The following is a 22,610-nucleotide window of genomic DNA, read 5'->3' on the forward strand; positions in this document are numbered from 1 at the left end:
TCTCTCTAAAACATTGTAACACTACAGGCAGATCTGAATTTTTCTTCGACCATCACTTCTAATTTCATTATCTCTCTACTTTCCAGAGATGACAGTCTGTGCATATTCTAGAACTTTATACTATATTTACATAATATAAATGAATCTGTACAATATAAATTATGTTGGCTTTTTAAAACATAAAAAATGTTTTTTTACTCAGCAAGATGTGTTAGAGATTTATCAGTGCTAGTACATGTGCTTCTATCTTGTTCTTTCAAATTGCTTTTAAATGTGTTGATCTGGTTTCCTACTGATGAGAATATAGGTTGTTTCCATATTTTTTTTTTTCTGAAATAAAGCTGAAATGAATACTTTTGTACATAAATCTTTGAGTATTTATTCTGGTAATTGTGTACATTAAATTCATAGAAGTAGGACTCCCAGATCATATTTAAAATTGGATATTGTACTATTGTCCTTCAAAGAAATTAACACCTAACACTGTCATCAACATGAGTATGGCTATTTTCCTTGAACCATGTTTGTTTTAAATGTCTTTCCCTAGATCGTTTGAAATCATGCACGAAGGTTACTGCCCTCTTATTGGTTCACAATCATAAGGGGGTAAATTGATATACATCGTGAAAAAAAAAAAAAAAGCAAAGCGTTCTAGTTTGGATGGTAGATCCTTTCCCCATTAAACTTGTCTCTCTAACTGGGCTTTTTCAGGCAAAGTTAGGAATACTTCATGTTCAGTGAGCATGAAAGCCTTCTGTGAGCAAGCTGCAGGAAGCCTAGGCAGAAATCTAAAATTGACTGTAAATAATGTTCATGTAGATAATGCAGAGTCTACAGGGGCAAATGACTGGAAAACATAACAGAAAAGCTAACAAGGAAGAAGATATCTACATATCTTCTTAATACTATGGGATGAAAAATGGAAACTAATTTAGAAGGAATAGGAGAAATATTCTCTGAAGTGAAGAAAAATGTAGACCTTCAGACTAAAAGGGTTAGTGAAGTGTTGAATGGCTTAACACCCCAAGCCTAAAAACCTCCAGTGTTCAAAGAGATAAAATAGGTAAACTATGAAAAATGAGAAACACACTGACATCTAACAATGCATCTCTAATACTGTGGTACAAGGTGGTACAAAGAAATGCAGCAGTATCTTTGAAGACTTAAGGGAAGATGCTTTTGAAAGTTTGTATATCCAGCCAAACTAGCATTCAAGGATGATGACAAAATAAGCCTTGCTCAGACATGGAAATATTGAGAAATTGTGCCACCCACAATTGTTTCTGAAAGAATTAAGAAGGAATTATTTACAGCAAAAGGAAAACTCCAAGAATGCAGAAGAGGTGAAGGGACTGCCGAGCACAGTAATGAGAAACAGTTGGGTTTATTTGTAATATTAAAGAAATAGATACTTCCTATATATACACAGTGGCAGAGATTTAAAAGAAGGTGAAAAGCTTTCCAGCTCATTATATTAGGATGGCATAATGCAGACACCAATATGCAAGGAAAGCACAAAAATTTAGGCCATCAAATTAATCTCATTTCTGAAAATAGATGAAAAAAATTAACTTTTAACAAATTTAGTAAAGTTCATTAAAATTATTAATAATATATTATGATCAAATAGGGTTTATTCCAGGAACATAAAGATTCTTCTATATATGAAAATCTATTCATGTAATCTGCTTCATTGATGGATAGATGCTAATAAAAACATCTGATAAAATTCAACATTCATTCCTAATAACAATTCTTGATAAGCTAAATATAGACAGTCATACTTACAATTTGAGAAAGGATATTGAAAAGAAGCCAAGAACAGGCATTGTACTTAATAGTGAAATACTAGAATTACTTCCTTTAAAATGAGGAGCAAGGCAAAGAGGCTACAATTCCACTTTGCTCTAGAGATGCTGGTCAATATGATAAGGTGGAAAATAAGTTGTGTAAATTTTGAAAGGGAAAGCAATTTAGGAAAATCCAAGACAGTCAAGTGAAAATCTGGTAAGAGAGCTCAGTAAGGTGGCAGGATAAGAGAGAAGTTTTCCTATATAACAGTAATAATACAATTAGGCCGGGCATGGTGGCTCGCACCTGTAATCCCAGCACTTTGGGAGGCTGAGGTGGGCAGATCACTTGAGGTCAGGAGTTCAAGACCAGCCTGGCCAACATGATGAAACCCTGCCTCTGCAAAAATAACAAAAATTAGCTGTCTGTGGTGGCACGTGCCTGTAGTCCCAGCTACTTGGAAGGCTGAGGCAGAAGAATTGCTTGAACCCAGGAGGCGGAGGTTGCAGTGAGCAGAGATTGCCTCACTGCACTCTAGACTGGGTGACAGAGTGAGACTCCATCTCAGAAACAAAAAAAATTGGCCGGGCGTGGTGGCTCATGCCTGTAATCCCAGCACTTTGGGAGGCCAAGGTAGGCAGATCACCTGAGGTCAGGAGTTCGAGGCCAGCCTGACCAACACGGAGAAACACCCGCCTCTACTAAAAGTACAAAATTAGCCAGGCCTGGTGGCGCATGCCTGTAATCCCAGCTACTCGGGAGGCTGAGGCAGGAGAATCGCTTGAACCTGGGAGGCGGATGTTGCAGTGAGCCGAGATCGCACCATTGCACTCCAGCCTGGGCAACAAGAGCGAACCTCCATCTCAAAAAAAAAAATTAATAAAATTAAATGTATAAAAGATCCCATTTATAAAACCAATAACAACTGAAATATGTCCAGGAATAAACATAGCAAGAAATATGTGAGATCTACAGAGAAAAGTACAAAATCTTACTGAAGGACACACAAGAAAACTTGCATAAAAGTAAAAATATGTCATATTCCATAGGGCATGCTAATTTCCCCCAAATTAGTACATAATTTGAAAGTCAGTCAACATAAATCTAAATTTCATTAAGAGAAGAAATAAAAAGATGGCCAAGAAAAAATAGAAAGTGTAGAAGAGTGAAGGAGGACCTGTCCTAACAGGATCTATTAAAACAAGCTACCAGTTAAAGTCACTAAAAAACTCTGACACTGGCACACGAACTGGCAGAAAGATAAAAAGAATACAGAGTCCAGAGAAGGTCCCGTGTACAGAAGAATCGGTCTGTGAGCTGGTACCTGAACCAGTGTGGAAGGCTTGGGATGTTCAATAAATGGTTTTGAGGCCACTGGATATTCATTTAAATAATAAAATTCAAGCCTTATGTCATTATACTTATAAAATATATATTTCAGATGGACTAAAGATAAAAACATAAAAATGCAAAATTATAAAAGTGCTAAAGAAAATATACAATAAACTTTGATAATCCTGAAGGTAGTGAAGGCCTTTCTAAGCAAGACATAAAACCTAGAATTTATAAAGGACTGACAGATTCAACTCCATAAAAATTAAAATCTTCTGGCATTACATAATGGTAAAGGGATCAATGCAACAAGAAGAGCTAACTATCCTATATATATATGCACCCAATAGAGGAGCACCCAGATTCATAAAGCAAGTTCTTAGAGACCTACAAGGAGACTTAGACTCCCACACAATAATAGTGGGAGACTTTAACACTCCACTGTCAATATTAGACAGATCAACGAGACAGAAAATTAACAAGGACATCCAGGACTTGAACTCAGCTCTGCACCAAGCGGACCTAATAGACATCTACAGAACTCTCCACCCCAAATCAACAGAATATACATTCTTCTCAGCACCACTTCGCACTTATTCTAAAATTGATCACATAATTGGAAGTAAAACACTCCTCAGCAAATGTAAAAGAATAGAAATCACAACAAACTGTCTCTCAGACCACAGTGAAATCAAATTAGAACTCAGGATTAAGAAACTCACTCAAAACCGCACAAATGCATGGAAACTGAACAACCTGCTCCTGAATGACTACTGGGTAAGTAATGAAATGAAGGCAGAAATAAAGATGTTCTTTGAAACCAATGAGAACAAAGACACAGCATACCGGAATCTCTGGGACACATTTAAAGCAGTGTGTAGAGGGAAATTTATAGCACTAAATGCCCACAAGAGAAAGCAAGAAAGATCTGAAGTTGACACCCTAACATCACAATTAAAAGAACTAGAGAAGTAAGAGCAAACAAATTCAAAAGCTAGCAGAAGACAAGAAATAACTAAGATCAGAGTGAACTGAAGGAGATAGAGACACAAAAAAACCTTCAAAAAAATCAATGAATCCAGGACCTGGATTTTTGAAAAGATCAACAAAATAGATAGACTGCTAGCCAGACTAATAAAGAAGAAAAGAGAGAAGAATCAAACAGATGCAATAAAAAATGATAAGGAGGACATCACCACTGATTCCACAGAAATACAAACTACCATCAGAGAATACTATAAACACCTCTATGCAAATAAACTAGAAAATCCAGAAGAAATGGATAAATTCCTCGACACATACACCCTCCCAAAACTAAACCAGGAAGAAGTTGAATCTCTGAATAGACCAATAACAGGTTATGAAATTGAGGCAATAATTAATAGCCTGTCAACCAAAAAAGTTCAGGACCAGACGAATTCACAACTGAATTCTACAAGAGGTACAAAGAGGAGTTAGTATCATTCCTTCTGAAACTATTCCAATCAATAGAAAAAGAGGGAATCCTCCCTAACTCATTTTAAAAGGCCAGCATCATCCTGATACCAAAACAGAGACACAACAAAAAAAGAGAATTTTAGACCAATATCCCTGATGAACATTGATGCGAAAATCCTCAATAAAATACTGGCAAACCGAATCCAGCAGCACATCAAAAAGCTTATCTACCATGATCAAGTCGGCTTCATCTTTGGGATGCAAGGGTGGTTCAACACACGCAAATCAATAAATGTAATCCATCACATAAACAGAACCAACGACAAAAACCACATGATTACCTCAATAGATGCAGAAAAGGCCTTCGACAAAATTCAACAGCGCTTCATGCTAAAATCTCTCACTAAACTAGGTATTGATGGGACGTATCTCAAAATAATAAGAGCTATTTATGACAAACCCATAGCCAATATCATACTGAAAGGGCAAAAACTGGAAGCATTCCCTTTGAAACCCAGCACAAGACAAGGATGCCCTCTCTCACCACTCCTATTCGTATAGTATTGGAAGTTCTGGCCAGGGCAATCACGCAAGAGAAAGAAATAAAGGGTATACAATTAGGAAAAGAGGAAGTCAAATTGTCTCTGTTTGCAGATGACATGACGGTATATTTAGAAAACCCCATCGTCTCAGCCCCAAATCTCCTTAAGCTGATAAACAACTTCAGCAAAGTCTCAGGATACAAAATCGATGTGCAAAAATCACAAGCATTCCTATACATCATTAACAGACAAACAGAGAGCCAAATCATGAGTGAACTCCCATTCACAATTGCTATAAACAGAATAAAATACCTAGGAATCCAACTTACAAGGGATGTGAAGGACCTCTTCAAGGAGAACTACAAACCACTGTTAAGGAAATAAAAGAGGACACAAACAAATGGAAGAACATTCCATGCTCACGGATAGGAAGAATCAATATCATGAAAATGGCCATGCTGCCCAAAGTACTTTATAGATTCAATGCTATCCCCATAAAGCTACGACTGAGTTTCTTCACAGAATTGGAAAAAACTATTTTAAATTTTATATGGAACCAAAAAAGAGCCTGCATAGCCAAGACAGTCCTAAGCAAAAAGAACAAAGCTGGAGGCATCACGCTGCCTGACTTCAAACTATATTACAAGGCTACAGCAACCAAAACAGCATGGTACTGGTACCAAAACAGATATATAGACCAATGGAACAGAACAGAGGCCTCAGAAATAACACCACACATCTACAACCCTCTAAACTTTGACAAACCTGACAAAAACAACCAATGGGGAAAGGATTCCCTATTTAATAAATGGTGCTGGGAAAACTGGCTAGCCATATGCAGAAAGCTGAAACTGGATCCTTTCCTTACACCTTATACAAAAATTAACTCAAGATAGATTAAAGACTTAAATGTAAGACCTAAAACCATATAAACCCTAGAAGAAAACCTAGGCAATACCATTCAGGACATAGGCACGTGCAAAGACTTCATGACTAAAACACCAATAGCAATGGCAATTAAAGCCACAATAGACAAATGGGATCTCATTAAACTAAAGAGCTTCTGCACAGCAAAAGAAACTATCAGAGGAGTGAACAGGCAACCTACGGATTGGGAGAAAATGTTTGCAATCTATCCATCTGACAAAGGGCTAATATCCAGAATCTACAAAGAACTTAAACAAATTTACAAGAAAAAAACAACCCCATCAAAAAATGGGCAAAGGATATGAACAGACACTTCTCAAAAGAAGACATTTATGCAGCCAAGAAAGATATGAAAAAAAGCTCATCATCACCGGTCATTAGAGAAGTGCAAGTCAAAACCACAATGAGATACCATCTCATGCCAGTTAGAATGGCGATCATTAAAAAGTCAGGAAACAACAGATACTGGAGAGGATGTAGAGAAATAGGAACACTTTTACACTGTTGGTGGGAGTGTAAATTAGTTCAACCATTGTGGAAGACAGTGTGGTGATTCCTCAAGGATCTAGAACTAGAAATGCCATTTGACCCAGCAATTCCATTACTGGGTATATACCCAAAGGATTATAAGTAATTCTATTATAAAGACACAGGCACACATATGTTTACTGCCACACTGTTCACAATAGCAAAGTCTTGGAACCAACCCAAATGCCCAGCAGTGTAGACCGGATAAAGAAAATGTGGCACATATACACCATGGAATACTATGCAGCCATAAAAAAGGATGAGTTCATGTCCTTTGCAGGTACATGGATGAAACTGGAAACCATCATTCTCAGCAAAGTAACACAAGAAGAGAAAACCAAACACCGCATGTTCTCACTCATAAGTGGGTGTTGAACAATGAGAACACATGGATACAGGGCAGGGAACATCACACACGGGGGCCTGTCGGGGGGTGGGGGGCTGGAGGAGGGATAGCATTAGGAGAAATACCTAATGTAAATGACAAGTTGATAGGTGCAGCAAACCAACATGGCACATGTTTACCTATGTAACAAACCTGCACGTTGTGCACATGTACCCCAGAACTTAAAGTGTAATAATAAAAAATAAAAAAAATTAAAATGTTTTGTGTGGTGAAAAATACCACTAATAAAGTAAAATGAAAAGTTACAGACTGGGAGAAAATATTTGCCACATATGTAATGAAGCATTATTGTCTGTAATATATTAAGAAGCTCCTATACACCACCAATAGAAAAAAAGACTAAAAACCCAGTAAAAAATAAGTTAACAAGTAATTCATAAAACAGAAATCCATATGACCAATATGCTTATGAATAGTGCTCAATCCTTCATAAGTGTGGTGGAGACTGTGCTGGGCCTTCCAGATCCCCTTTGGCAACGAAGGACTTGTTGCCCTTTATGGGGATTGTGTAGGCTGAAGAAAACTGCTTTGCCCAAGGCCAAGCACCTCTCCCTATGGGGCCCACATCCCATAACTGATGATGACATGGAGGCTTAAAGGCCAGCTCCCTTCCCTTCAATTTAGCAAGGCTCTGAAGGTTCATCCAGCTCTGTGGGGTTGGCTGAGGCCTTTGTTGAGACTACATCGCAGCTCGACTTCTTCCTTTGCCCAACCTTGCTTTCCGCCCTTTCCTTTCACTGGTGTTAATACCAAGAGCTCTCCCTAAAAACGTCCTGCACACTACTCTGTCTTAGAGTTGGCTTCCTGGGGAACCCAACCTGCGACTATTAGAACTAAGGTAATGAAAATTGTAACCAGTAAACATTATCTCCCTACCCATCAGTGTTTAGCACAACTTTAAAAGAATGAAAACGTACAGCGTGGATGGGTGTGGGGAAATACGCTCTCTTAATTATTATTGGTAAAAGTGTAAACTGGTAGAACCTTTTTGGTTTATAATTTAGAAGTATCTTTAAACAATAAAAATCAGCATATCCTTTGACCCAGCAATCACACTTCAAGAATTATCCAAAAGAAATAAGGAAGTTAATTACAGCTCGTTTGTAAAAAAGAGGAAAAAACAGGTCAATAGGTAGTACATCCCTACTACAGAATACAAGGTAGTAAGTAAAATAAATTGTCAAGATGTGCAGTTTAGGCTGGGCACAGTGGCTCACGCCTGTAATCCTAGCACTTTGGGAGACTGAGGTGAGTGGATCACATGAGGTCAGGAGTTCAAGACCAGCCTGGCTAACACGGCGAAACCATGTCTCTACTAAAAATACAAAAACTGGCCGGGCATGGTGGCGCGTGACTGTAGTCCCAGATACTCTGGAGGCTGAGTCAGGAGAATCACTTGAACCTGGCAGATGGAGGCCTCAGTGAGCCAAGATTGCACCACTATCTCAAAAAAAATGTGCATTTTGAAAGTAAGTTTTAAAACCACATTGATAACCACTTAGGTAAAAATAACCTCCTGCCCATTTATATATGTAACTGTATATAGCACAAGCCCCGAGAGGATTCTCAACACATGATTCAAGTAATTACCTAACAAGAGGAGGAGAATGATGGGGAAGAGGTTGAAGGCAGACTTTCATATTTAATCTCCGTACTTCTGTCTAGAGAGCCTATAATAATTGTATTACTTGTGTAATTAAAAATAGCAGTTAAAAGAAAAAAGAAACAAATCAGGTGTTTCGACTTTTCTTTCCCATGTTTCATAGCTTTTTCCTCCTATTTGATCCTGAAGTTGTGGTTTGCATGAGTCCTGTGGCCTAGCAGATCCCCCTGCCGGACCCCCATGAGAACTAAGAAAAGACTGGACATTGTTAGGGAGAGCTGTTGGTATTAACAGCTGTGAAAGGAAGAGGGAGGAAGCAGGGTTGGGCAGAGGGAGATGAGCTGTGATGCAATCTCAACAAAGCCTCAGCCAACCCCACAGGGAACTGCGGGGCTGAAGCTTATTTGGTAATTCTCTTTTGGCGTTATTTGAAGTGGTGGCTCTTTATGTTAATTAAAGAGCCTCAAAATTGTGAAGAAGTGATCTTATAGGATATGTGAAAGCTGGAGGTTCAAAAGCTGAGGGCTACAAAATCAAGGGCAGGAAGTGACATCTGGGTAAAGGTTTGGGTTTCCGGTGGAGGAGGCTGGGACTGTCTGAGGGGACCACTTGGGAGCACATCCACTTGCCTGGATTGAATGGCCTGGCTTAAGTCCTACCTGACCCATGATCCCGCCGAGTTCCCCCTGCAACATCTTCACTTGGCATTCTAGTAACTCGATGTTGCTCAGGGAAGACTGGTATTTATCCCTGTAGAGGTTTAAGCTCCTCTCTAGGGAGGCGATCTTGTCCCCGGCCAAGGCGAGTTGCTCCTGCGCCAAATGGAGCTTCTCCCCTGTGTTCTCGTTGTGATTTCCCATTTCCTCCTCATAGAGAATCACCTGTAGGTGTAGGAGTAAATCCACATTGAGCCCATGGAAGCACGTAATGAGGAAAGGATGCGGTTGTAAGATTCCCTGCAGAGAAGTCTTGTATCTAAACCAGAAGACCAGATGAACAGAAGAGAGGCTGCACAGATCTAAAAGCTACAGTATGTAATATCAAGATGCTAATCATTGGAAATAAAAAAAGGTGGCCCTAGTTAGAGGTAAGCTCCTTCAAGGCAGGACCATATCCATTTCCCATTCTGCCCGGCATGTGGCAGGAACTCAATAAATACTTGCTAGTTGATTAATAGGAATGAATTTGTATAGCTCTGTTTTTTAAGGGTTTGAAATGCTGGTATTTTTTCCTTCCCAGGCATTCTCTAGAGGTTGAACTTAGAAAATGTAGACTTCCTCCTGCACACAGGACTATGTCAGGAAAGTTCCCAAGAGATAGGTGGGGAACATGACCCAAAGTTCCTCTGGGATTTGCACAATCCTTGTTTAGATTTATTTTCTTCCTCATCAAGTAATTAGTCAACAAACTGACAGATATTTATTGAAAGCTCACGAGCATTGTGTTAAGTGCAGAGGGGATATATACATATTAGACATATGCTCACCCCTCAAAGAGTTTAAAACTTTCACAATCTTGGGGACATAAGATTTAAAATGAATAAACAGCTGTAGGTAGTTGAGTGTGCTAAATTGTATGGCTCGAATTTGATGTGTTGAAGGAGTTAACAGCAGAAGAGTCATGAAGGATGGCTTTATATTAGTTTAAATAATCCAATGTAGAATGCTGATAGAACATGTTCCATTAGTTTAAGCTCATTATACTTGCTGTCTGTCATTTGAGATTCTTCTTAGGAAAGGATAACTTTGTGTAAGGTGTCTACTATGTAAGAGGAAGAGGAGAGGAATATTTTATATCCAAATATTTGTAACCGAAGCTGTCAGTGGCCAGCCCATATCCCCTGGGCACTTGCTATTTCTTTGCAAGTTAACCCCATTCCCACTGCAAGCATATTCAACTCTGCCTGAGGGCTTCTCTAATACCAGGAGCCCATTCAACCAGAGAGGCAAGACAGGGTAGGTTAGAAGTGCTGGGGGGTTAACGCCCTCAGGAGCAGCCCTCAACCAACGACTGGGGGTATGTTGCTGGGTTCACTCTGAGGCATGTTCTACACTATCTCCCAGAGTTCCCCAGAGGGACCAAGCAAGCAATCTACTCAATACCAGTGTCCTTTATGGGCTTCCGGTCCTTCTTTGACTCACTTGCTCATGTGCATGCAGGAATCACCTCCAGAATTAGTTACTTGAATTTATATCCTTGTCTTAGGGTCTGCTGTTGAGTGAACCCAACCTCAGACAGAAGTTTGATGAGGCTGTGCAACAAGACATTGGGGGAACTTGGCAGAATGTCTAAAATAATTTTCTCAATGCTTTCTCGGTTTGGGATCTTTGACAGTGACTGTTATTTGCCGAGTCCTGTATGTATTCTCCCACTCTTCCTTACTAATAGAACCTTGACTCTACTGGGGGCAGCAATGCACCTCCTAAAACACCACATTTCCTAGGCTTCCTAGAAACTAGCTGTTGCTATGTGACTAATTCTGGCCAGGGATATTTAAGTGAAGGTGTTGTGGCTTCCGGAAAGTGTCCTTAAAAGGAAGGGAGTGTGCCTTTCCCTTCCACCCTTGTCACCTGGTCCTCTGCCCTTTTATCTGGATTATTTGGAACAAGGATGTGGCCGGGTATGGTGACTCACGCCTGTAACCCCAGCACTTTGGGAGGCCAAGATGGGCGGATCACCCGAGGTCAGGAGTTCAAGACCAGCCTGGCCAACATGGTGAAACCCCGTCTCTACTAAAAATACAAAAATTAGCTGGGTGTGGTGGTGCGTGCCTGTAATCCCAGCTACTCAGGAGGCTGTGGCAGGAGAGTCACTTGAACTTGGGAGGCGGAGGTTGCAGTGAGCCAAGATCGGGCCAATGCATCCCAGCCTGGGCGACAGATTGAGACTTCGTCTCAAAAAAAAAAAAAATAAAATAAAAGGATGTGACGGTTGAAGCTCCAGCAGGCACCTCAGGTGACTTAGAGAATGGAAGCCCTGAGCTGATGCTGGTGGAACCCAAGGATAGACCCTTAGACCTGATGAAACACACAGTTGGCATAACAGCAACAGACCACCTGTCTCTGACCTTTTTAAATATGACACAGAAATCAACTAGCTTATTTATTTTCTGTTATATGCTGCTAAATAGAATCCCAACTCATTCAGGGTCACTTTATCCAGGCTGGACCCTTTTGTTTAAGTTGTAGTGAACCAGTAAGTTTTAACACAGCCCTGCACTATCTTTTTAAAACTATGTGTGTGTGCACAGGCTAAGTCATAGATTATATTTGTAGGATTAGAATAACCTTTCTCTGTTCCTCCCACTCTTAATTCTTTTGAGCAGATTTTCACTAGGTGAGAATATTCCCTTTTTAAAAAGTCTATGGTCTTTAAGGTCCTCCCTAAAGTCCTTGAAGTTAGTCCTTAAGCAACAGCACCATCCAAAACACTCTTTGAAATTTTTTTTTCTTCTCCGTCCTTCCAATAGAACCTAACTCCTTGAAATTTTATCTTTAAATCTAAAGAAAGAAAATGCCAGGGGAAACCCCAGGATGGAAGAGTATGTCTGTCCCATCATTTAGAACCCACGGTTTACTGCAGCTAGTGCTATCACTGCTCAAGTGGTTTTAGTGCTGCAGCTTTGGGTCCTTGGAATTTACTTGGGATTCTAAAGGGGTGGTACTCTTCGGCTTAGAAAATACCACCCTGGAACATGAATGGGAATTAATGTCCTGAATATACCTAAGTGAAGTCTATATGATCTAAAACTCCAGTCTGAAAAAATTACCTGGTACTCTCAATGATTGACTCCCACTCGACATCTGGTTATCTTATCTAGTGTGCACGTGCCAGGAATTTATATATTATCAAGACCTTATTTTTCTAAAAATGGTGGATTTAATGGACCTTATACCTCTTTGATAACCCTCAGAGACCTACAGTCTTTTGCATTTACATTGCAATGGTAATAGAATGGAGAAGATGGACTTATACACACACACACACACATACACACATGCCTGCACACACACTCCACATATTCCACATGCATGAATACTGCAGCTTTCACCGAGTTATGCCATTCAGTTTAGTTTCCTTCTGCTCAGCTTCAAAAAGATCAAGAATTAAAGGGGGGAAGGTTTATAAAACCTGCTAGGGATGTTGCAAAGCTCTCCTAAGTCCAGCGTCTGCTTTCTAGTGGGCTTGCTCTGATTTCTGCAGGTACCTAAGAATGTGGGTTATTTCCATGGTTAATCTGTCTATACCTCATCTTCTTTCAGTTTGCAGTGATGGTGCAGAAGAACCAGGTCAGAAGTCTGCTTCTCTAGGATGGACTGATACTGGCGGAGAGAATAGTAAGAAGTCTGCAACTCCTCTGTGCGAAACTCCAGTTCTTGTTGAAGGGCCAGCAATTTTTTCTTCAGTTGCTGGAGTTGTCTCAGATGACACTGTTTACTGGACCCAAATTCCACCTCTGACTCCTCGAATGCTAATGCCTGTGCTTGCTTCTTGTCCTACCATAGAGACAGGATATACAAAAAAGGCTTTAGATCATCACTAAGGACGTATTCATTCCAGGATTTTTTTTCATTTGTTCAATCATTCACATCCATCTATCCATCTTTTTATCTTTTCATCTACAGAGATCTTATTAAACATTTCACTCTATTCACAAGGAAATGTATCACTTAGTATTCCCACTCAGTAAGAAGAATTCAGTAGAAGAAAAAAAAATGGTTCTTATCTACCAAAATCTTATTATTTAGGTCAGAAGAAAAAATATACACATAAAGGACCTAGGGAGATATGTGTAATAATATGCTGAGGTGTTGCCTTCCCATATAAAGATAACACTAGTGACCTGGAAGGAAATGGATTTCTGGCCTTGGTTCTTGGACTAAACTTGGTATTAAAAACACCTGGGTAAAGGAGCATTGCAATGAGTCAAGGGTGAATTCTTGGGGATTTTGAAACGCTGAAAAATGAGAGCCAGAGATATTGTTCAGGTACATCTGGGCACTGACTCTGTCTCCTTCTCCTGAAGGAAGATGTGACCTTGCGGATGCTGACTCTGTGTGCGTGTGCGTGTGTGTGTGTGTGTATGTGTATGTGTGTGTGTGGTGTGATCTCTTCTTGCTAATCCACAGTCTATCTGAAATGCTGCTAGGCTCATCCTTCATTTTCATTCATTCATTCATTCACTCAGCAGACACAGGCTAAGCACCTATGTTTTACCAGGTATTCTGCTGGTAGGACACATCCCTGAGTTGCTGATGCTTCTATATTTCCTATATTTTCCAGCATCCCTTATGACAATGAAACGTGAGGTTAAGGTGGATAAAGAGGGTAGCCTGTGGGCAGTCCTTAGCATCCAACCCTGCTTATTATCCTCCTACTCATTCTTTAAGATTCTGTTTAAATCCTGCTCTCCTTCCTGTTTTTTCCCTACAAAGCTGTCTGCACCAGTACCACAGACTTTGCTAGCATGTCCTTAATGTGCTATTCTGTATTCTGTCTGTAATTATTTCTGTGCATTTTAACTTCTAATTAGATTATAAACTCCTGGAGGGCAGGGCCATGTTTGCTCTTATGGGGCCTAGATTACAGATTCATACATACCTATGTATTGAATGAAAGAAATGAAAATAGCGTCCAAGCAATCTCATTGGCTCCCAAGGGGTTGAGCTTGTGGCCTTGGCCTCATTAACAGAGTACTTCTAATACAGTGGCTTTCAAATTTTTAAATTAACTTTTTGAAAACAGATTTATTGAGGTATACTTTGCATATCATGAAATGCAACCATTGTTAAGTGTGCAACTCAATGACTTGTAATAAACTTATAGAATTGTGTGACCATCATTACAATGTTTTAGAACATTTCTATCAACCCCCCCCGTTTCCTCATGCCCATTTTCAGTCACCCCTGCTCCCTCCTCCAGCTCCAGGCAACCACAAATCTGCTTTCTGCCTCTATGGATTTTCTGCCTTTTCTAGACGTTTCACATATGGAATTGTATAATATGTCATTTTTTGGCTTCTTATAAATAAAAATATATATATTTATTTTATTTTGAGATGGAGTCTCGCTCCGTCACCCAGGCTGGAGTGTAGTGGTGTGATCTTGGCTCGCTGCAACCTCCAACTCCCCGGTTCAAGTGATTCTAATGCCTCAGCCTCCAGAGTAGCTGGGATTACAGGTGTGTGCCACCACACCCAGCTAATTTTTGTATTTTTAGTAGAGCTGGGGTTTTGCCATGCTGGCCAAGTTGGTCTTGAACTCCTAAGCTCATGCGATCTGCCCGCCTTGACCTCCCAAAGTGCTGGGATTACAGGTGTGAGCCACTGTGCCTGGCTGCATAATGTTTTTGAGGTTCATCCAGGTTGCGGCAAGAATCAGTATTGGAGGCCGGGCGCAGTGGCTCACGCCTGTAATCTCAGGACTTTGGGAGGCCGAGGTGGGTGGATCATGAGGTCAGGAGATCGAGACCATCCTGGCTAACACAGTGAAACCCCGTCTCCACTAAAAATACAAAAAAAATTAGCCAGGCGTGGTGGCGGGCGCCTGTAGTCCCAGCTACTCAGGAGGCTGAGGCAGGAGAATGGCATGAACCTGGGAGGCAGAGCTTGCATTGAGCTGAGATCGTGCCACTGCACTCCAGCCTGAGCGACAGAGTGAGACTCTGTCTCAGAAAAAAAAAATCAGTATTTGATTCCTTTTTATTGCTGGATAGTATTCCATTGTATAAATATACCATATTTGGTTTATCTGTTCACCAGTTGATGGATATTTGGGTTGTTTCAGTTTTTGGCATTTACAAATACTGCTGCTATGAACATTAACCATATTAGCCTTTGTGTGGGTATGATATTTTCATTTAATTAATGTGTTCAGCAGATAATGTGGTACACCTAGTATATCAAGCACTACACTACGTAATGGGGATATAGCAGTATATAAAACAGACAAAAATTGGCTGGGTGCGGTGGCTCACACCTGTAATCCCAGCACTTTGGGAGGCTGAGGCAGGCAGATCATGAGGTCAGGAGATCGAGACCATCCTGGCTAACACGGTGAAACCCCATCTCTACTAAAAATAAAAAAAAATGAGCCGGGTGTGGTGGCGGGCGCCTGTAGTCCCAGCTACTCAGGAGGTTGAGGCAGGAAAATGGCGTGAACCCGGGAGGCAGAGCTTGCAGTGAGACTGCACCACTGCACGCCAGCCTGGGCGACAGAGCAAGACTCTATCTCAAAACAAAAACAAAAACAAAAACAAAACAGACAAAATCCCGACTTTGTGGAGTTTGCATCTAATATGGGGAGAGAGAAAACTAAGCAAGTATATATGTAGTGTATTAGAAGGACAAAATGCAACAGGGGAGAGTGAAATGGGAGGAAGATGAGGAATGCCAGGATGGAGGAGGTTACATTTTTGAATTAAATGTTTGCATGGAAGGCCAAATTGAGAAGCTGACGTTTGAACCAAAACTTGAAGGAGGCAAAAGAAGGCATCTGGAATGCTCCAGGGAGTGATGGCCTTGGAGGTGGAAGCATGCCTGGTGGTATTTGAGGAGCCCCAGGGGTTGCAGCCACTTTTTTTTCTGGCTGGAGCAGAGACAGTAAGGGGGAAAGCTGTGCCTGATGGAGTGAGATAGGAAAAGGAGGTGAGGTCTTTAGGATCGTATAGCCATTCTCGAGACTTTAACTTCTTTTGGGGAGATGAAAGGCCTTTGGAGGGTACTGAACAGAGGAGCAACATGATCTCCCTGAGCTTTTATGAAGGTCACACTGGCTGTTTATTGGAAATCAACTCTAGGCAGGCAAAGACAGAAAGACCAGGTAGGAGGCTACTTCAATAATCCAGACAAAGGATGACGGCGTGGACCAAGATGGTAGCAATGCAGGGTGGGAGAAGTGGTTGGGTTCCAGATGTATCTTGAAATGACAGGACATAGGATTTGCTGCTGGGTTACAGGTTAGATGGTGGGACATGATGGTCATCCGTAACAGATGATGCCAGGGTTTTTGACTGACTAACTGGGGAGATGGAATTTTAATGAGATTAATTCAGTAAGAGCTGGGACCTGAAAGACAAAAAAACTCTACTGAGAGTGGTGGTGGCAGCACAGGGAAGGTAAAGGAGGCTTAACCCAGTCCAGAACCAGAAAGATGATAGCTGATTGTGTCAGTACAATCTGAATGACCCTTTCCAGGCTCTCTTGGAAGTGTCTCATCTTAAGTGCCTCAGAATTGAGAAGAGAGACAGAGAAAATGGACCCACTATGGTCACCAGGCAAAAGAAATCCTAGGCAAAGACACGCCAGTGTATGTGGCTGGAGGAAAGTTGATAAGACCTCTTTTCTAAGTTGTTCTAAGTTGAACAAAGCTAAATTTTGTATTTACTCTGTGTAGCTATAATTGCCGGCATTTATATTAAATGTTGTTGTTAAGGGCTTTCATTCTTATCAAGATAAAAACACTGCTATTCTCACAACTCATCTGTGAATGAGGTTTGGAGAGAAGAGAGTTGGGAGTAGCGTGTGTGGTGTGCTCATGCATGTGTGTGTACATGCACATACACGGATAGAGGGGCTTCTGAAGAGCCTGAGTCCTCCTGCTTACATAGTAAGTTAGGAGGGTGGGGAGCTACCTGGAAAAAAACATGATCACAAATAAGTACTTAACGTGGACAGAATTAATGCAAAGGAGTGAACATCCTGTGGTAGGGTTAATTCAGAAGGGCTTATTTTAGTATAAATCCAATAAAATTCTTATCAGGCCAGGCATGGTGGCTCATCCCTATAATCCCAGCACTTTGGGAGGCCAAAGTGGGCGAATGGCTTGAGATGAGGAGTTCAAGACCAGCCTGGGCAAGATAGCGAGACCACCATCTCTATAAAAAATAAAAAAATTAGCCATGCATGTTGGCACGTGCCTGTAGTGCCAGCTACTTGGGAGGCTGAGGCGAAAGAATCACTTGAGCCCTGGAGTTTGAAGCTTCAGTGAGCTATGGTCACACCACTGCACCCCAGCCTGGGCAACAGAGCAAGACACTGTCTCAGAAAATATCCTTATCAGATTTTGCCAAAATCCTTTTTCTTTTGGCTTCGTAAGCATCTGTCCACTGCTGAGTGTGTATGACCCTGCTGAAAACTAACCGTGGTCTCCTTCATTCTTTGCTTCTCTTTGCTTCCATGTCCCTATTTTTTCTTCACTGCCCAGAAGAATGAGAGAAATGCTCTTCTTTTAAAAGAAGTCAAACTCTCTCTCTCTTTAGGGCTTCCCCTCTAGTACCCAGTACCCCCATCTATACTTAGGTGTGCTCAGAATTACTCTTTGGTCTTAAAGCTTCCGGTGGGAAATAAATGCTTTTTTCTAAATGATGTGTATAAAGCTTAGCAGCCTGGCAGGGATACTGGTGAAATGTCAATGCTTTATCTTCCCCAGAGGTCGTCTTGCATCTTCTGGGTTTAATTTTGGTCTGAGGCAACAAGATGGGCTAGCCAGATGATGAGATTTTATGCAACTCTTCCAGTACAGGACAAATATAGCACCCAACCTAATTTGCCTGGTTATAAAGATCCAAGGACTGCTTCTATCTGCAGAGAAACTAGAGTTCTTTGGATAGGAATTTTAAACATTTGCACACTATAGATATCAATGGGTTTAGAGGAATCAAATTTCAAAGACTTGGAGAAATGCCTAGACTTATTTGAGACCTATTAAATTTCTACTTATTTATCGTTCTAAATTCTAAAGGAATAGAAAAAGACATGCTATGGATGAAGCCTACATTTCACTTACAAATGTGCTGAAGAGCAGTATCACAAAGGCACCAACTTATTTCCTATTGCTTCTCTGTCTTTTTTTTTTTTTAAACATTCTTCCTAATGAAGACACAGATATTTTATTAAGAGTCTTCTTTGACTTTTAAACTGAGATCTGAAGAAAATAAGTACGTTGGAAATGATTTTACAGAGGTAAGACTAGTTCTTAAAATGACCATCTGGAGTGAGATGTGATTCTGGAGGCCATCTGGTCCACCAGGTTTCTCAGCTGGATTTCTATCCAGGTCTCAGCTGCTAGAAAAGATGGGGACTGCTGGCTGTCCATAGGAACCTGTTCCCGTATTTAGTACACATTTCATCCCTACTTGTGGTCAAAGAGATTATAGGTATTGCTCCTTCCTTGCCTATGTGGCCACTTGATCACAGAAGGAAATTAATTGGCCTGGCATGATTTGCCTTTTGAAAAGTCACGTTGGTTTCCACCCAATACTTTATGCTTTTCAAGTTGATGCTAATTGATTGATGTTAAGTTCTGTATTTTCCTTGTATTGAAGTTAAGCTGACAGGTCTATAATTACTGGGATTGTCCTTTTTCCCTTTTTAAAAAGATGAGCACTTCATTTACCCTTTTTCAGTCTACAGGGACTTTCTTTATCCTTTTGAGTTCTCAAAAATAATCACTTGCAGCTATGTAATAACACCTGCCAATTCCTTAAGTACTCTTCGAAGTATGTCATCAGGCCCTGCTGATTTGCCTAAAGCTGGCTTTTCAAAATACTTTTTAACCATTTTATTCCCTGTTCTAGTTTGCGCTGACTAGGTTGGCATTGTTCTGATAACTGAATCCCTAATGATTTTTTTTTTCATTTAAGAACCGAAAAGTCTCACTATCTTTTTTTAATGGAGATTTTTTTCTTTACTGAGAAACTTAAGACTTGGATACATCAAACTGAATTAATTTCCTGGGGAGGGGACCAAAACCCACAATAGAAAAAGGAAGTTAACACTGTCCGGGCCATAGCAGAACCCAGAGAATACATTTGTATAGTTGAAAAATTCTAAGTGCTTCATATTTGACCTTTTGATACAGCATGATCTATTAAATTTGTGATATGTATTCTTGGTGTTGAGGTCTATAGAACAATCTAGGAAGTCTTCAAACTTTGAGCTGAATTGCATGAGGGGTTATTTGGCTTTTGAATCAGTTTCTCCTTGTTCACAAGGTAGCAGCAGCAACCATTAGCACAGATGAGGACTAACTCACTTTTTCAGTCATTGTCATGAACTTCTGTTCCTATCTTTGAAGTAAGTGAGATATTTCCTTTGAACTCTAGTTTAGCCTTATATCACTGGATAGGTTTATCTGTTACTTTTTTTTTTTTCTTTTTTTTTTGAGATGGACTCTCACTCTGTTGCCAAGGCTGGAGTGAAGTGGCATGATCTCAGCTCACTGCAACCTCTGTCCCCTGGATTCAAGCGATTTTCCTGCCTCAGCCTCCCGAGTAGCTGGGATTATAGGCGCCTGCTACCACGCCTGGCTAATTTTTGTATTTTTAGTAGAGATGGGGTTTCGTCATGTTGGCCAGGCTGGTGTCAAACTCCTGACCTCAGGTGATCCACCCGCCTCAGCCTCCCAAAGTGCTGGGATTATAGGTGTGAGCCACCGCGCCCGGCCTTATCAGTTATTTCTTATGTCTTCTACAAATTGCATGTCTTGTACTTCCTTGTACTAGCAGAGCATAGAACTGTATGTTTAAGTGACATGAATTAATTTTAGATGCATCTTTCTGATGTAGACATTCTTCTCACTAGTGACTTCTGCTTGCCTGACATTCACTTTAAAAAAAGTATTTTAGAATAATTTTTGATTTACAGAAAAATTGCAAAAGTAGCCCAGAGAGTTCCCATATGTTTTTTATACAGCTTTCCCTAAGGTTAACTTCTTAAATAACTGGGTACATTTGTCTAAACTAAGAAATTAATGTTGGAAGATTACTATGAACTATACTTTATTGGATTTCACCAGTTTTTCCACTAACGTGTTTTTTCTGTTCCAATATCCAATCCAGGATTTCACATTGCATTTAGAAGATTCAGTGAAATATTTTTTTTCATTCCCAATGATTCAAAACGATACTGTGTAATAATGCCCATCAAGATTCTACTAATCTTTACATCTTCAACAAATTACTTTTATCCACAGGAATCAAACTTGCCTTATATAGTTTTATGCTAAAAAGTGTCCTCTGTACACTTCAAAGATGAGTTTGGCAATCTGAGCTCTACTGAATATCAGGGCATGCACCCTATGCCACCATCAGGGAATGGAGCCTGGGAAAATTGCTCAAAAGGCCCTTTCTTTTCTGGTTTGATCATTTTATTATGATATCTCTGTTGTTCTTTTCTCCTTTCACTTTGAGATGCTCTTTTGATTCCTGGGCAGGGCCAGGACTACAGTGAGGCAAGTGAGGTGCAAATTTTAAGGAGGCACTCAGTCTCAGGGTGGAGCACATGCAGGTTGGCACCTGAAGAGCTTGTGCCCATGAATTTTGCACCTTAGCCACCTCATTTGCTTCATCCTATTTCCTGCTGTGTTCCTGGGATTGGGAGCATAACGTAGTTTTGATTTGCAAGGTCATGCCGTTTTCTTTTCTATCAGTTGCCCCTTCCCTGCCACTCCTTTTGTTATACATAACAGCTAATGTAACATTTTAATCTTCTTGCATAATTGCGGTTGTAGACTGACCTCCTGCTTGTTTCCCCAGCTCCTTGTTAGAGAGTAGTCAGAATTTCAGAAAGTCTTGGTTTCCCTTTTGTTCCCATATTACATTTCCATGTGGCAGGCAGATCTTAAAGGGATTTTCCGAGCGGATGAGTGTAAGTCTACATCTAATTGTGGATTTGTATGCATAGTCTGCTATTTAAATTCTGCACTAAGTGCTAGGGGAAAAAAGAGCTCGCTTTAAAGCTTGTTTCAAGCTGTTAGACCTTCTTCTGGGCAATTAGAATAATAAAGTGCAATTTAATACCTTTCTCCTTCCAAGTTGCCAGGTACATCTATAAGCCACATGGCTTTCCCTGACTGGGGGAATAAGTAAACTCATGACAGCAATGGTGAAAATATCCTAAAATGTTAATATTTAGAAAGAAGTAAATTATGATAATCTTCTTCCTGAGATCCATTTAGGAAACCAGTGGATTTTTCTCTATTTGTGACTTCCTGAGGAAAGCAATGCTTACAAGATGAAGTAGAAATGCTTTGTTGGTAGTATTTCTAGGACATTGCAGAGGAACAATTTGTGGTTTCAATAGTGAGGTGGTAAGTCCTGGGAGAACTCTAATAGATGCAATGAAAAGAGGCCAGATCCTTGACCACAAACAGTGAAGAACACAGTGGCGGCTTCACAGCCTCCCAGAGGCTAACTTTGGGTGTCCAGCAACAGGTCTGTGCAGCTAGGACCTTCTTTATGTTTACCGAGAGCTCATGTCACTAAATGGAAATGAAGACCACAAGTAAAGAATTCTTGGAAACCCAAAGTGTTAGGGAGCTGTGGGAAAATATCTCCCAGCTGGCTCCCCAGCTTATGTGGATAAATTTAGAGACTGACTTAAAGACCTTAGATTTAGAGCTTCCAAAGAAAGCAAACCTCAGGCTAAAATGAAATTACCTCAGCTGATGAACAGCCTAGACTCTAGATAAGTATTAGTCCAAAATCACAGTCTCAAGAAAGATGCTTATGCCAGGAGGTCTGCATGTTCACACATGTGTAGGATCAGTGCTACTGAGTGTCTTGACTTGGGCACCCCTGAAACCAGGCTCTGTGACAAGGAACTGAGGGTCAAGTAGTAGTTGATGTGGGAGGTGGTCTTAGGAAACTCTGGTTGGGGAGTGGGAGACTGAAACAAGGAAGGGAAGGAAGCAGATAAAAGGTGTGTCCACTCATTGATTGACGGGCATTTGACTGGTTCCATATTTTTGCATGTGGTATATATATACGATGGAATACTACTCAGCCATAAAAAGGAATGAATTAATGGCATTCACAGCAACCTGGATGGAATTGGAGACTATTATTCCAAGTGAAGTAACTCAGGAATGGGAAACCAAACATCATATGTTCTTACTTATAAGTGGGAGCTAAGCTATGAGGATGCAAAGGCATAAGAGTGAAACAATGAACTTTGGGGACTCTGGGGAAAGGGTGGGGGGGTGAGGGATAAAAGACTACAAATTGGGTTCAGTGTATACTGCTTGGGTGATGGGTGCACCAAAAT

The 22,610-nt window shown here is 40.5% G+C and overlaps 1 protein-coding gene across 28 annotated transcripts in view; it reads right to left on the reverse strand.

Moving 5' to 3' along the window:
- Positions 1–22,610, reverse strand: part of PMFBP1 (polyamine modulated factor 1 binding protein 1) — a 61,006-nt gene that overhangs the window by 28,980 nt on the left and 9,416 nt on the right. For 24 of the 28 annotated variants that reach the window (XM_063699735.1, XM_063699733.1, XM_055366455.2 and 21 more), the window contains exons 4-5: positions 12,814–13,062; positions 9,226–9,447 (exon numbers count right to left, since the gene is read on the reverse strand). In XM_063699735.1, the coding sequence (XP_063555805.1) occupies positions 9,226–9,447; positions 12,814–13,062 (471 nt within the window). The remainder of the gene's footprint in view (positions 1–9,225; positions 9,448–12,813; positions 13,063–22,610) is intronic. The other 4 variants (XM_055366452.2, XM_063699737.1, XM_019012003.4 and 1 more) reach the window with 1 other exon arrangement.

The sequence above is a fragment of the Gorilla gorilla genome, chromosome 18 (genome assembly GCF_029281585.2).
Source record: "Gorilla gorilla gorilla isolate KB3781 chromosome 18, NHGRI_mGorGor1-v2.1_pri, whole genome shotgun sequence".
Lineage (NCBI taxonomy): Eukaryota > Metazoa > Chordata > Mammalia > Primates > Hominidae > Gorilla > Gorilla gorilla.